The 17,388-nt window shown below is 36.1% G+C and overlaps 1 protein-coding gene across 2 annotated transcripts in view; it reads left to right on the top strand.

Moving 5' to 3' along the window:
• LOC124612601 (condensin-2 complex subunit G2-like) overlaps positions 1-14,432 on the top strand; it is a 287,500-nt gene extending 273,068 nt beyond the window's left edge. For both annotated transcript variants that reach the window (XM_047140891.1, XM_047140890.1), the window contains one exon: positions 14,149-14,432. In XM_047140891.1, coding sequence (XP_046996847.1) covers positions 14,149-14,395 — 247 coding nt within the window. In that variant the 3' untranslated portion in view covers positions 14,396-14,432. The remainder of the gene's footprint in view (positions 1-14,148) is intronic.
• Positions 14,433-17,388: the final 2,956 nt, after the last annotated feature.

Here is a 17,388-nt window from a genome sequence, read left to right as displayed (position 1 = left end):
GCTCTCCTGCGAACCTTGCAAAACTAGCACTTCTTTCTTCATGATGTAACAAAACAGCGTAAACTACTTTTAACAACAATAACAATTAACTGTGCTTTAGCTATGACTTAGCCACCACTGGCCGAAAGTAATTCTTCGTGGAGTGATCTCACTGCAGCAGGCACATTTTCAACGACTTTTTTACATCTTCCATCTTCATTGTGGAAATAGGTATTTGGTAAATTGGGTAGGTCATTGGAATACTGTCCATTAATCCTGGTATGATGGGCATGTGCCTTTTTCTTAAACAGAATGTATGCCATGCTAATCATCAACATATAGTAGCCCATCCACCTCTCCTTTCTTCAGGTATTATACAGATAGAACGGTTTGTACCATACAATGACAGAAAAAAATTCGCAAAGGAGGAATTGTATGACATAGACTTGTAGACATCTGAAACATGATGTCTATTCAGATTTCACATTAGTCGCATAAGGCTGACACAAGTAGCACCGTTATGAGGATGCAAATTACATTTGCGTTAAATACACACCATAACGGTCATGAGTGTTAGTTACCTTTGAGAAGGATGTGGTGAGTTGATGTTAGCCAAGAGTGTCTTTAAGGCGATAAACACGCCACTATCAACACTTCACCGAGTTTGAATGAGGTTGTGTAAGAGGACTACAAGCAGCTGGATATTCCTTGTGTGATATTGCAGAAAGACTTGTCAAAAATATAGCTGTTGTACATGTGTACTGTCAATGGTGGTCACGAGAATGTACGATCGTAAGAAGACTGGGCTCTGGATGACCATGCAACACGTCACACTGCCAAGGGGGATGACCATTGTGTTCGACATGGGGCTCTGGCACATCATACTGCATCTGCAGCAGCAGTTTGAGCAGCATTTGGCACTACAGTGACACAATGAATTGTTACAAATTTGTTACAACCAGAACAGCTCCATGCCAGAGGCGCTGTAGTGTGCATTCTTCTAACCTCAAACCACCACCATTTTCAACGTCATTGGTGTCAAGTGAGAGCTCATTGGAGGGCAGGGTGTTGTGTTTTCTGATGAAAGCTGGTTCTGCTGCCTTGGAACCAGTGATGGTCATATGTTGGTTAGGAAAAGGATGCTTGAGGACCTGCAGTCAACCAGTGCATGCTAGACACTGGACCTGCACCTGCACTGGAGCTGTGGTCTGAAGTGTGATTTCATATGACAGCAGGAGCAGTCTCGTGCTTGTCCCACACACCCTGACTGCAAATTTGTACATCACTCTGGTTATTTGACCTGTTGTACTGACATTCCAGGGGTTTTTCCAAAAGGGTAACGCTCATCCACATACCACTGTTGTAACCCGACATGCTGTACAGAGTATCAACATGTTGCCTTGACCTGCTCAGTCACCAGATCTGTCTCCAATTGAGTGCACAGTGGATGTCATTGTACAACATCATCATCCACAAATAGCATTTTGACTGACCAAGTACAACATGCATGGAGCTTCGTCTCATAAACTGACATCCAACACCTGTACAAAACAATGTATGAGCGTTTGCATACTTGCATCAGACATTCTGGCACTTACACCGATTATAAACGTACCAGTGTTTCACATTTATAATAGCTTATCTTGCACTTTCATTAATCTGTGATCCTGCAGTTTAATCACTTAAATTTGTTACCTACACAAATGTATTCCTGATAAAGTCCATTGCTCTACATTAATTATTGTTCTGTGTTGTGATTTTTTTCCGTCAGTGTATATTTTTGAAGGTACTGGGAGCAAACAAGATATTTTTTTCCCCATTCTCTTATCTTATAACAATCAGCATTTGTTCTAACATATTTGAGCCACCAGTTGTCAAAATCTAGTATTTCCTGTCAATTAATTAATTTTACAGTCACATTCCTTTTATGGTTGCTGTTAGTTCCATGCATTCATGAGGGGTTTAAATGTGATCATGAGTTTTTATTTTCCTCTTATATTGCGATTACATGGAGGAAATATATATATAATGTTTGTAGTACAAATGTAGTTTGGCTATATTTGTAGTAGTTTGGCTGTATTTTTACTGAGATCATTTATTATGTAATAAAATATATAGGCATTACTTTGTTAGCAACTTTCTTTGCTAAACTCTGTTGATACAAGTACACGGTAGAATGTCCTGGGTTTTCATATCATGTGTGCTGGAACATGCCACGAACCCGCTCTACTGTGCAGGAAAAGTTATCCCCATAAGGACACCGTTACGGTGTGGCTGATGGCTGTATAGTACTTTAGTAGAGCTGGCCATGATGTCTCCTTTGTTGATGCTGCAGAGTCTGCGTTGTCCATATGGCTTCTCGTTGTCTAGGCGATGATTCCTTTGCTGCTCTGGGTCCAAGAAAAGGTGCGGGTTTTTTAATTATTACTGGACTATCGAAAAATGACGCAGTATTCCACGGTTTCTTTGTATCAAAAACACATTTATTGCCAAAACTATATACACAACTACACTGAACTGCGGCCAACACTCAAGTGCCCGAAAACCCGTTGTAGACCAAAGATCACGGTCATAAGCTACAAAGAACATACAATTCCAATATCGATTATTGATCGCAACACCTAACTTAGTGTTATCTTAAGCAAAAGCTTTTTTAACACGACTTTAGTGTATAATAAAATAAAATGACGTCTATTTGTCAGTTCCATTACAATAGCCCCCCAAGAATTTTGTAAGCATGAAAATGCGAACAAAATTCTGACACCAGAGTAATGGAACTGCCAAGAATATGTTTTTAAATAAATTAAAATTTTTAATAGGACTGTTTCCTTTGAATTATGCTAACACTGAAATTGTTATACTCAGTAAAGGAAAACATACAATTTTTAACCTTAGAGTAAATGAAATACGAAAGAAGATTCACAATTTTCACTTAGGAGAGTCCATAATGTTGTAGCACTTCACATGAAACCATTGAAAGACTGTAACTTTTAACTGCAGGCTTGTTTTATTTTCTTTTGTTGCCCACTTTTCACACTACTCGCAGTCTGTCCCACATTGTCCATCTGCACATAGGTGGCTTCCGGTAAAAGGTCTGATTTCTGCTTGTCCTGCAGTGCGTCTGTTTCCAAAGCTTAGCTGTTTGTATCGCCTCATTGACTATAATGCCATGTTATCTAAAAATCGCATACAGAGATCACCTTTTGGTTACATAATATTTATATGTAAGTACATGGTTAGGATACATAGTTAACCTTCTGGTAATGTTTATCTAGTGGGAGAAGTTTACAGTATCTGTCTGAGTAATACTATACAGATATGAACTGGTCAAAAAAAAAAAAAAGATTCTTTAAATACTAATAAATTCAATAAACATGTAATACAAATGCATTAACATATTGGGTGTAAAATATCTTATCACAGAGACATTACTCCAAGGACAAAAAAATTCAATTGTTTCCAAAAGTAAAGTTACAGGCAGTTTGTTATGAGGGTTCATATTCACAGTAAAAGTGCAAAGGTAGAATCATGGATGAAAGTTTTGGAATGGTATGTATTTATCAAAATTAAAAAATATTACTGCCTTTGCATTTGCAGTGGTTGAGAGAGAAATATACAGTAATTCATGTGGTTTACTGAAAATGATTGTCTCCTTGTAGAGTTGGACATTTCAAGCACTTAAGTGTGTAGTAATTAGGACTCTGCCTTTAAGAGTAAAAAATTTAAAAAACTTAATTGTTGCAAGACAGATTTAGTGCTGATTAGTGGCTTGCATTTTAAATGACGTCTCAACAAGTGTGGTGTGAGCGTTACACAAACTAAAATTACACAAATTATTAAACATCAATCAAATTGCATAAACATACAGAAATATCAAAAACTAACATGGCTAGCATATTACACAGAAAATTCATTGCAAATACTTCATACAGTGAATACATATTAAACAAATAATAAACATTTTCAAGGGCACAAAACTGTATCAAAATCAGACAATTTTTTTATATACAAAATTTCTAGTGAAAAACTTTTGTTTGAGTCACCTTTTAACTTTCTCAGACTAGTCTTATCCCTTTTGTTTATACAATTTCAACGAAATAATATTCCTCAGCCCGAGAACTTTCCTGGATTTAGGATACACCAACCGGTATGCATTTGGGTGTGGATGCTCTACAATCTCGAATGGACCCATGTATGTATCAAAGAATTTCTTTATTTCAGAAGTTAGAATTTTTGATTTCTCATGTGATTTTACTAAAACATAATCTCCTACTTTAAACTTGGATGGTTTGATCTTGCCATCATGTCGTCTTTTTCTAATTTCCCCCTGTTTTATCATTGTTTCTTTGACTATGGCTTCACGTTCATACATAGTCATCATTGTGCATGGTGGCAATTCTACGAGTTCAGTGATAATGTTGTCTGGTTTTAGATGAAACATAATTTCATAAGGTGAAAATCCTGTGGAAGTGTGCTGCAAGCTGTTCATAACATCTTCAAAGTCTCGTACATGGTCGTACCATGTAGGATGTTTATGACTGCAATATGTACGACACAAGCGACCAATCTCGCACATATACCTCTCAGCTGGGTTTGACAATGGATTATATACAGATATTTGAACATGTTTGATTCCCAATTTATCAACAAAAGCTTTCCAAACTTTTGACAAAAACTGAGAACCGTTATCCGACAAGATTGCTTTTGGTTTCCCAACATTTAAGAAATAGTCTTTTTCAACTTTTGTAACTATCTCTTTACCTGTGGCTTTTCTGACAGGATACAACTTGATTAGTTTAGAAAATACATCCACCATGACAAAAATGTAGCAGTGGCCACTCCTACTCCTTGGAAGAGGCCCATAGAAATGAACCGCGACTAAGTCTAGAGGTTGTGCAGGAATAATGTTTTGCATTTCACCATGACATTTTCTGTTACTTACTTTGACTCGTTGGCACTTATCACAAGTTGACAATTCTTTTCTAACTTTCTTGGCCATATTGTAGAAGTATATGTTTTCTTGTAATTTCTGCATACACTTCTGTATGCCACAGTGACCATAGCTCTCATGAGTATATCTAATTAACCTCTCAGCTTCCTCCTCAGGCCAGCATAGTTTCCAATTGTCCGAGTCTTCGTCAGTTCTCCTAAACAGAGTACCTTTAAACACCTTATAGTACTTATCTAATTTTTCATAGTTCTTTTTCCCTAAACAGCTCTTTACTAATTTCCAATTTGCATCACGGTTGTGGTTCCTCCTGATTTTATCACACAATGATCTAACAACTTTTTCATCTGTGACCCCTTTAATATACCTCATTTTAAACTGTTTTTCTTCATTCTGATCAAAAATTTCTGTTTCCCCTCCTACTGGTAGCCTTGATAGAGCATCCACAACTATGTTGTCAGTGCCTTTAATATACTTAATTTCAAAGTTGAATTGTTGTAAATACAATGCCCATCTTGTAAGCCTATCATGATAGAGCTTGCATTCGTGTATATAGCTTAAGGCTTTATGATCAGAGTACACTATTACCTTATGTCCAAGTAAATAGGTCCTGAATTTTGAAAATGACCACTGTATGGCTAATAGCTCTTTTTCTGTTACTGTACAGTTCTTTTCATGCTTCAGTAACATTCTGCTTGCAAATGCAATTGTAGCATGAACTGTCTCCCCATTGACTTCTTTTACTTGAAATAATTCAGCACCTAGCCCATAATCACTGCTGTCAGTATGTAAACAGAAAGGTAAATTGAAATCTGGTCTGTGTAACAGGTTCTGGTTATTCAGTTCCTTTTTTATTATGTCAAAAGCCTCTTGACAATCTTTACTCCATATCCAAACAGTGTCCTCCTTTAACAAGTTACTTAGACAGGGTGTGTTTAAGCTTTGTTTACTTACAAATTTTCTGTAGAAGCCACATAGCCCATAAAATGATTTCAGTTGTTTTCTGTTACGGGGTATAGGAAACTCTGCAATAGCTTTAATTTTGTATGGATCAGCCAAAATTCCTTTTTCTGTTATGACATGTCCCAAAACTTTTAACTCAGGTACTGCAAATTTGCACTTTTCTAGTTTTAGTGTCATTCCCCCTCTTGTAAGTTTCTCACATGCCTGTCTTAAAAGCCCAACATGCTCATTCCAATCTTGTCCAGTTACTAAAATGTCATCTACATAAATCACTAATTTGGATACAAGTTTCTGCCCAAGCACATGGTCTAAAGCTCTAATGAGTTCAAGCCAAACGGGACTACATAATACTGATAGCAACGGCCGTTGTAAAGAAAAGCAGTGTATTTCCTAGATTTGGATGCCAGGGGTACTTGGTGAAAGCCTGAGGTTAAGTCTGGACTTGACATTAATTTTATGTCCTTGAACTTGTGCAACAGCTCATCAGTGTTTTCAGGGTGGTCTGTTTCCCTGTATAAGATCTTGTTTAAAGGCCTGGAGTCAAGAACTATTCTCACTCCCCCATCCGTCTTTGACACAACTACCAGAGGGTTATTATAAGCACTGATACTCCTTTCAATAATGCCACACACTTCCATCTTATGTAATTCTTTCTCAACTGCTATACGTTTTGCTATGGGCACACCATATGGTTTTATGAAAAATGGGTCATGTGGTCTTACTTGCAAAATACATTCGTAACTCCTAACTTTCACTGGAATGTTGCTAAAGACATCACTGTATTCCCATAACAAAGACTCTAGTTCCTGTTTTTGCTCATTGTTTAGACTGCTAGCTTCAGAAATCTTTGTGTTTACCAGTGTGTTGAAATCTACTTCACTTAAATCTAGCTCTGTTATGTGTTTGTCAACATATCTTTTCTCCTTTACAAGATTTATCGTGTTAAATTTATCATTACACAAAACTGTATTTTGATCTGACAAACTCGGTGGAGATACACCCCCCATTTGGTGTTGTTATGATAAGTTTTTGTCCTGCCCAGTCAAATCTTTCATCTACACTCCGAATCCATGACATCCCAAGAATATAGTCCTCACTGAGGCCTGGTATAATTAGGCATCCATGTGTAAATGTGACTCCCTCAATTGTAAAAGATAACAAAGTTTGTCTTTTCACAGTTTTACTATGTTTTCCTGTAGCCCCTCTTATTTTCACCCCAATGACTGGCATTTCAATGTAATCTTTCTCCCACTTCAGCTTTTTGCTTAGAATTTCAGATATTCCTGACACCTGACTCCCTGTGTCTATAAGGCACTTGCCTTCCCAGGTACCAACTTATGCTCTAATGAACGGACTACCTATATCATCACCTTTTTCAGGCTGAACATATTCATACAATAAATCATTTTGAATTTCACTGAAACAATGACTTTCTGACTTACAAGTACCTATATTACTGTCACCTTTATTATCTACGGTCATTACATTAACACACACATCATTAGCACTGTCGCTTGCATTGATAATTTCATTGATCCAAATATTTTCACCCATATAACATTGCTCACCACTAAGGTGTTTATCCTTCAGTTGTTCAACAATAATATGTTTGGTGTTTTGCCACCAATCAGGATATAATATTTGAGACATATTAAGAATCATTTTCCTAAAATTGCTATCATTTTTAATTGCATCACTATTTAGCCACATATTATAAAGAAATAATTCACCTTTGTTCATTGCAAATGGTAGCCTACTTGCACAGTCAGTTTTACTGTTCAGGGAATCTTTATCAACTGCCCAGGTTCCTTCATAGGATGTTGGATTACAGAGCCTATTGGTTGTGACACTGGCATTAACACCACTTAAACTGTTAATAACGTCCTTGGGTACATCTACAACATGCGTATCAGTTTCTCCCACAATACCTAATACCTCCATTTCCTCTTTCAAGCAAACAAAATATTTTTCACCATCATCATGTATCATTAAATCTTCATTTTCCCAAATACTACAATCATCAACCTCTCTCTCCCGAAAACTTAAAATGTTGCTTTCACACCCAAGTTTGCTCGTTAAATCAGTGTCAACAATTTGCTCACCTGATTCCTGCATCAGTGCATCAATTCCTAAATCATTTAAATCGTTAACCTGCTGGTCCTCTGACAAACTACAAGCTTCTGCCCATTCATAAAATTCAACTAAGTCAGTTAATTTCTCTGGCTCTTTATTATAACCAGTGTGTTCATTCTTAACAGGTACTGTGTTTAGAGGGTAGTTCACATTCATAAGATAACTACTCATTACTAGAGACGTATCTCTTGGTGCAACGTAGTCACTGTTATTGGTCCATCTATTATCTATGCTTTTCGCCCCTACCTTGTGGACCGACAATGGAGTGCATGCTAGTTTTTTACTTCATGACTTCCCACAGCATTTTGACTCCTGGTGTCACTGTGTTCACGCCAATTCCTGTTTTCAGACTCCCTGTTATTACTTCTGTTCCAATTGTTCCCAGATTGTCCTCTTGAATGGAAATTATAGTTTTCCCTTGAATGGAAATTATTATTAATATTGTGACTATTTTGTTCCCTATGATGAAAACTATGGTTGTTGGGCCTACCGTTTTCCCTCCTGTTAAAATTAGTGTTTCCTCAACTATGATCCCCACCTCTTTGTGCGTGATTGAAATAGTTTTTTGGTTTCCCCACTTTGTCTATAATCCTGTCAAGTTTGTCCACATAGTTTAAAAATTGTTCAATGTTGTCATCTGGTCCATACACTAGGTCCCATTGCACATCTGTTGGCAACCTTCTCTTTAAAGCATCTATCTGTGTCAGCTCATCAAAGGGTTTACTCAAATGTACAAGTTTCTTCAGTTGATTCTTACAAAACTGTTTCATAGTCCCCTGTGTTTCTCTATAATTTGATCCATTCAGGAACTCGCTATTTATCCTGGCTTGTTCAGTTTCTGACCAGAACCGTTTTAAGAACTCAATTTCAAATTCTGCATAAGATGTGTCCATAAAAAAATTTTGATTCCCCCTCCAAAATTTTTTTAACAAACTTAATTTTGAAACTTTCACTCATATTGGGCAAAAAATTGTCTCTACAACTCTGCAGAAAGTCAACAGGATGCAAACTACACTCATTAGAAAAGTTTTTAACTGGAATATTGGATAATAAGGTACATGTGTTCATAGAAAAATTTTTGCTAGCTACATCATTGCTAAATATTTCAAACTTTTGGTTTAACTCCGATACTGTACTTTTTAATTCACTAACATCTGTCTTAGTTTCAATCTCGTGGAGTTTTACTGTGTTACTGACTGTTTCCACTTTATCATTCACAACATTTAGTTTCGAGCCTACTCTACTTTCAAGATCTACTGCCATAGCTTTTACATTTACACAAACTGTATCTATTTGACTATTAACATTAACAAAACACTTTGCATTTTTCTCTCTGTCTGTGACCAGTTCATTTTTTACATACTGAATTTTGTTACTCAGACTAGATTTTACTTCTCCCACTTTAGATTCTACCGCCAAAATCTTTGTTTCTGCCTTGCTAAGTTTCTTGTCTATCTTTGATGTATCGTTGCGAAGTTTATTACCCCAAAGTAAGACATTATCAAATTTTTTGTTCATAGCTCCCTCTAGACGCGACACTTTCTGATTTATAACACGAAAACTGTCCGCGACCGTCTGATTCATGCTTTGCAATTGTTCTTCATTAGCTTGTAAGCGGGCTGCAACAGTCTGATTTAAAGCTAACGATTGTTCCATCATTTGTAACAGTGATTTAATGTCCAACGTCTCACGTTCTGATGAATTAAGATTTTGATCCGCTTCTTTGACTGACTCATCTTCCATTTTTATCGGCATGTCTACGTCCCCAAAGACTAACAAATTTTCACAATCCTGCTCGGATTCAGCACCACTTTCCTCTTTCACAATGGTCATTTTTGTGAAATTTCACACACAAAATAATAAAAGGAATAAACAGCACTACACAAATGTACTTATCTTTTCAGTCTGGGTCCTCACATGTGTGGTCAGTCCACTTTACTGCTTCGTTTCGTCTCCCTTGACTTCCATGTATAGCACTTCTTCGTACCACATGGTCATTAGACTTCTGCACAACAGATTTCGTCAATTCAGTACATATAAATGTCTTAAACCCGGCAAAGAGCCCCCAGTTGTCACGAACCCGCTCTACTGTGCAGGAAAAGTTATCTCCATAAGGACACCATTACGGTGTGGCTAATGGCTGTATAGTACTTTAGTAGAGCTGGCCATGATGTCTCCTTTGTTGATGCTGCTGAGTCTGCGTTGTCCATGTGACTTCTTGTTGTCTAGGCGATGATTCCTTTGCTGCTCTGGGTCCAAGAAAAGGTGCGGGTTTTTTAATTATTACTGGACTATCGAAAAATTCCACGGTTTCTTTGTATCAAAAACACATTTATTGCCAAAACTATATACACAACTACACTGAACCGCGGCCAACACTCAAGTGCCCGAAAACCCGTTGTAGACCAAAGATCACGGTCATAAGCTACAAAGAACATACAATTCCAATATCGATTATTGATCGCAACACCTAACTTAGTGTTATCTTAAGCAAAAGCTTTTTTAACACGACTTTAGTGTATAATAAAATAAAATGACGTCTATTTGTCAGTTCCATTACAAACAGTACACCCACAGTTGACACAGGGAGAATATCTGTTGGTTTGGGGTATGCAGACATGGCAAGTTTTGCATAAAATCAAAAACTATTGATCCCACATAATCAGTAGATTGGCATCTTTTGTTAGCATCCCGAAATGAGTTGTAAAATTATAACTATGGTACATAAGGAAAGTTGATTTCACTCTGCCGGCAAGCTTGGCTGTTTTATTTAAATGTGACCTTTTAAATTTGAGTTCGATCTCTTGACATTTACAACAGACATGGAGTAACTAAAGTTGTCCCAATAATAATGATAAACATCATACTCTACAATCGGCATATTTCTCATTGATCATATTGTGCATGATCCATATGTTTAAATCAGAATTTAAATATGTCACCTTCTTTTGTGAATAATGTGAGTTTTTGTGGGGAAAGATATTATATTGCTCATGAATTTGTGCAATGGTCTAATCTGGTGTGTTTTTATTGTTCAGATTTTTCCCACTTTTATCAACAGGTGACATTCGCTTCATTAATATACAGGTACGAAACAGACACAATTTCGTCACTGGACGTACATCCGAGAACACTTTCTTGCAAATCTGTTTTCTTTCACTTCCGTGCTTTACATGGTAAAGAAACATTGCATATCTACTCTTGTCACCACATTCTGGATCAAATTTCCGAGGATGCCCCTTATTTACTTCCTTTGCTTCAATAAGCTGCTGCAGGTGTAAGTCCTGGGCATCTCTGGTAGGGCAATGACAGACAAATTTTGCCAAAATATCATTTTGATGATTTACGTCAACATAACCATAAATTTTACAGTCTGTAGTTGAAAGAAAATTGTAAATGAAGGACTCGTGTTGCAGATAAAAACCAATATTATAGCTATTTACATCTCTCACATTTTCATACTATTGTTCCAAGTAAGATTAAATTTACCTGCATAATTCTGTGACTGCTTTCCCAGGAACATAATTTTCTTTGTAATTTTGTTATGTAGTTATTTAGTATGCACTGTCTTTAACTTATTTCTGTTATATTCTACACTGCTATTCTTCCTTTTTGGAGCCATAGTAATACTTCAGCTGCCATTCAAATGAAAGACAGTCAACACTAACAATGACTGTTTGTGCCACAAGAAGGGAAGAGGGCAAGTTTATCAACAGAGTGTATAGTATTGCAACTGAACAGTTTCCGTGTGGGTATGAGAAATATTTGTTGAAACAAAAGATTGCAGTGACATATTTGGTGTCAACAACAAACAGCGTTAAATACAACCCATTTCTATCATTTCAAGTACCATGACATGTCTCATTTTAATTCCAAATGATTGGCTATAGACTTAAATGTAGTATTCAGTGAAAAAATGAAAACTGAACATTTTCACTAATTTGATTTCAACAATTGACAATTCAATTGCTACTGCCAATAAATTTTGTTATCTAGTTTTCTATTTGATTCCTATTGCAGTTGTATCTCTGAGTCAACTTACTGTGATCTGTTTTCATACATTTTAGCAATAGTGTTTATATACTTGAGCTTTAATTTAAAATTTCTGTTGCCCGACTATCAAATTGAAGTTGTTAAAGCCACTTCTTCTTTCATGTGCAGAGAGAGAGTGAGAAGAGAAGGTGGAGGAGGGGGAGAGAGGGTGGCACTAGTGTAAGAATTGGCAGATGGCATAACAGCTGCTGATGGCATAACAGCTGCTGATGGCGTAACAGCTCCTTTGGTTCACATTTTGTTTGTTATCTTCTTTTTGCAACACAAAACATGGTTTACACAGTTTTCTTGTCATTGTGTTCAGAGCCATTGTGGCTTTGTTAAACAAAGATGTCTAAGGAGACACGTGACTAGGTGGTTGATGAGAGTAGCTAATATCAAATACATTGACATTTCGATGGCTTGGTAGTGACCTTGGTCGCTACCAACTTCAGCCATCAGGTGACATTGTGTTTAGTGCATCTTGCATGTTAATAAATAAGGTGCTTTCAAACTATCTGAGTGATCATAAACTAAGGTAAAACTTTTCTTAGCTGTAAAGCACTAAACACTGTGTTCCCTTCTAGCACAACAACCTAGTATTTCTGTTACCTTGTGTATTTTTAAAATTGTGAAGCTGTCGAGAAGACTATGGAACTTATATACAAATGGAAGACGAGTGAGAACTTGAGTCTCCAGTTAGTGTGAAACAAAAATAATGTGAAACACCGGAAACGATATATCCCTTGAAGGAACTCATTGTGCATTTTAAATTTTTGTAAAATGAGTTGTAAGTACTTCATTGCAAGTTTCTGCTTATAATAGATATCCTAAGGTTTGAGAGCAAAATTGTGCAACAAAACCCACCTCTTTATAGTCAGTGGTGGTTGAATTCCAAAATTTTGTACAGCCAAGAAGTATTTGTTTATGGTCTGCTGTTTGATTCAGAGTCTACTTACCATTTTATGTTTTCATACAAAGCTCCAGAATAGTTTCACTTGACAGCAAAACTGTCACCTTGATGTTGTTAAAGCCCACTTCATTCTTGTACAGAGAGAGCACTACTCTTACAGTCATCTCTTCTGCCAGAATGAGCAGCCTAAGGATCCTGCCGAAAGCATAATAGTTCGTTTGGTTCACATTTTGTTTGTTATATTCTTTTTATAACACAAAACTTGTTTTACACAGTTTTCTTTTCATTGGGCTCATAGCGATTGTGACTTTGTTTAACCAAGAAGTCTAAGAAGACGCTTGACTGGATGGCTGCTGAGAGTATCTAAAATCAAACAGACTGATTTTGAAGGCTGTTGACTTCTTTGGTCACTTCGAATTTTGGCTACCAGGTAACATTGTGTTTAGTGCATCTTACTCATCAATAAATAAGAAGCTTTCAAAGTATTTCAGTGATGTGGTGTGCTAATAGATTCATATTGTAGTTGCATCTTTGAGTCAGCTCAATGTTCTGTTTTCATACAAGTTAGCAGTAAAATATACATTAGATTAAATTCACAATTTTCCTTTTTGGGCTGCAAAACTTGTGCCATGATGTTGTTAAAGCCACTTGTTTCATGTCCTGAAAGAGATATGACACTACTCTTACAGAAATCATTTCTGGCAGGAGGAGGAACCTAAGGCTCTTTTTTATTGCATAACTGTTCCTTTGGTTCACATTTTGTTTCTTATCTTTTTTTCTGACACAAACCATGGCTTACACAGTTTCCTTTACACTGGCTTCAAAGCCATTGTGACTCTGATAAAACGAGAACTCTAAGAAGATGTTTAAATAGGTGATTGATGGGTGTAGGTAAATTAAAATAGACTGTTCTTGATGCCTACTGACTTCTTTGGTCACTACTAAGTGAATCTACTAGACAGTGTTGTGTTTTCTTTGATCACTACCAACTACATCTACCAGACAAGTTGTGTTTAATCCATCTTATGTATTAATAAATAAGAGACTTCCAAACCATTACCATGATCATAAACTAAGAGTATCACTTATTCTCTCTAACATGTAAACCACTAAACATTATGTTCTCTTTGAACAAAGCAACTTAGTATTTATGTTATCTTCTGTGGTTTTAAAATTGCAGAGTTTTTGAGAAGACGGTGGACGTTCTAAAGGAAGCTCACACCGAGATGAAAAAAGCACAAAAGGAAGCTGAGCCAACCAATATACAAATGGAAGAGGAGGAAGAAGTTGACCCTCCAGATGGTGCAAAACGAAAAGCATGTGAAACGCAAAAGCAACCAGTCAGTGAAAACAATAATCGGAGTCCTGAAGATGCAAATAAAATGAGGAGGAGTCAAAGAAAATCGAGAACTTATAATAGGCCATGAGAAATGTAGTCTCCAAACTATGAATCCACAAGCATTCCATAGATGGCATGCATTGCCCATTATGAATTTTTATAATAAGAATTGTATATAAAACAGTGTAAGTTTCTGCATTTTGATAAAAGTTATGATATTGGGAGACCAGAACTCTTCATCCCTCTCTACTCATTATCATTAGTAATAGTTAATGTTATATATTCGACAGTTGTGCTCTACCAACACTTGTTACATTCTGTTTTCTGTTAGTACTGTTATCCTATCAGTTAGAAGTATAGTGAGTTTCTTGCAAAATTGTGGTTTCGTCTAGGTACTTCACTTGTTAGGACACAGTGAATGCCACATAAAAATCATGTGGATTTTCAATTACAAAATTGTTTGTCATGTAAAGGTTGTACTATCAAAGTAGTTAATGCCCATGAAAAAATAAAGTTTTAAGTACAACAACACATTTTTTTAAAATACTACACCTCATTAATGACTCAAGTTCTGGTGAAATTGTTGTATGAAATCATGCATTCATTGTTGCTCAGAGATGCGTTTTCATGGCAGTTTTGACATATGACATAACCAAAAGCCATGATTAAACAACACTTTATCATTAAAAAGCATTAATTTTGACATATTTAACTGGGAACGAAAAATTAGTTTTATTTTTTCACACAAAATCAAGTACATAATTTATAAGTGGTGTGAATGTGATTATTTTTTTAACAGAATTATTTTCAGATGTATAAAAAATAAAAATATAATTTGAAATTTGTACAGAGAGTGTATATCCCATACATAAAATTGCCGTACTTTGTAATCTTATAGTGTTTTCTGTGTAAAAAATAAATAATGTTATGTGATATGTAAATAAGACTTAATTCTCATTATTTATTGCGAGAAAAATTTTATTGTGTGGATTAAAATCTGTCATAGACATTTCACTATTCCATAATTTGTTATTTTGGTTTTAATTTTTTAGCTATTATGTTTCGCTGTCATTATACACGCGTTAATACCTATTCATCAGTGTTATGTTTTAGTAAATGAACAATGTTCTTTACTCACATTTGTTTTAATATCTTTGTAAAGTTGAAATATTTATGAAATAAATTGAAAATATAGTTTAAATTAAAATTTTGAAATATATTGAAGTTCCTAATAAGTGGCTTTCATTTATGTGAAAGTATTGCCTTTTTTATGAAGACAATTCATGTATTACTCAACAGATTCATGGTTTGATCTCTGATGATGAACATTGAGCTGAATCTTCTTGTCTTAAGAGTATCCATTAAAATTTGGTAATCAACAAAGAATCTTAGAATATTTGCGTAATCATTTCTGGCTTTTTCTCTCAGGATGAATCAAGATGATGCCCACAATAAAGTGCTCTGCTCAAATGACAATATATTTGGCAACCTCTACACTGAATTCCTTTGCCATTTGCATTCTAGAAGCGTCTGCACATAATGGAAGTGTAAGATTTAAAAGTGTGTTCCTGAAATATACATTTATACAGGTTTACATCACAGAGAAGATTGAGTAAAGCATCACTGTTCATAAGTTGGTTAGGGGTAAATTTCCTGGAAAAAATGAGACTAGGCCTAAGTACGCCTTTAACTGCCTCTTGTTTTGAGGGAAAGGACAGTTCATAATGGCATCAAGTTTTGTAGGATCTGGCAGTATGCCTTCTGAAGAGATTGTGTGTCCTAAAAATTTTACCTTTTCTTGTACAAAATTAAGATTTCTTGAGATTTGCTATAACTCAGTGTTCGGAATAGTGGTTCAATACTTGTTCAACTAAGCTTAAGTCTTCTACCCAAGTGGGTGTGGCAACTAAAAGCTCCTCCACATATACTGTTACCTTACTGAAAAGTTCGGGTCCTAGCACTTTGTCCAGAGCAGAGATAAATACACCTGCACTTTATGTTCAATCCAAACGGTAATACTTGAAATCTGAAGCTCCTGCACCCACATACAAAGGCAGTATATTTCCGACTTTCTTCATGTAGTTTTATTTGCCAATAAGAGGACTGGAGATCGATTACAGTAAGAAATTTAGCATCATGTAATTTCATAAGCTGTTCCTCTAAATTGTCTGGACATGTTTGTACTGATACAAAGATCTTATTAATGTTACGTGTGTCAAGGACCAAGCTCACCGTGACATCTGGCCTACTCACAGCCATATACGACTACAATAAAGGGAAAATGGTGGTTGCATTGCACCTCATTCAAGCATCCTGTTAATATCTTTTCTTACTGTTTCCCTCTATGTCTATGGTACAGGGCATGAAGTAGAACAAAAACTTCCATTTTGTACATAAAATTCTTAATGAAACCTAGTCTTTTTTCAAATACACATATACGAGCAAGTATCAGTTCCCTAAGTTCCTCTTGCTGTTCTTGAGACAAGCATTTTGATTCACTTACCTTCATGTTTATTGTGTCGATGTTTACCTCTTCTGCTGCCAACTGTTCGTTGTTGTACGTGCTGATAAATATGACCATGGGATTCACCAATTGAACCTCAAAGTCGTGAGTAACTTCAATTTTTACGTCTGTCAGTACTTCCCCTGATTAGGTCTGCTGCAAATAATAGGTTATTTACTGTGAAATGACTTTGACCCTTGCCAATGTCAATTTGTTCTTGGACTGTCCTAAATGTATCCATATCGATTGAATAGTCAACTATTAATTTCTGTACTAATCAAAAAATTGCGTCGTACAGAAAACGGCCCTTATTGGACGGGAATTAAAGCTTGTATTTTGGCTCCTTTCAATTTCTGACCAGTTGCAGTTTGTACCTTGCAATTTTGCACCGGTAGTCTGGGTATACGCCCACATTTCTTCAGTTCTTGAAAGAATCCCTTTGATATCAAATTAGTCATAGTACCTGTGTCAAGGACAATGGGTACGCCTAAGTAAAATATTTTGGCTTTAATAGTAACTTGTATCTTGTCCTCTGTGAAGTTTTCCTGAGTATACTCATTACTTTGATACAGGTCACC

The sequence above is a fragment of the Schistocerca americana genome, chromosome 4 (genome assembly GCF_021461395.2).
Source record: "Schistocerca americana isolate TAMUIC-IGC-003095 chromosome 4, iqSchAmer2.1, whole genome shotgun sequence".
In the NCBI taxonomy this organism is placed as follows: domain Eukaryota; kingdom Metazoa; phylum Arthropoda; class Insecta; order Orthoptera; family Acrididae; genus Schistocerca; species Schistocerca americana.
This window is presented reverse-complemented; position numbering and strand designations above follow the sequence as displayed.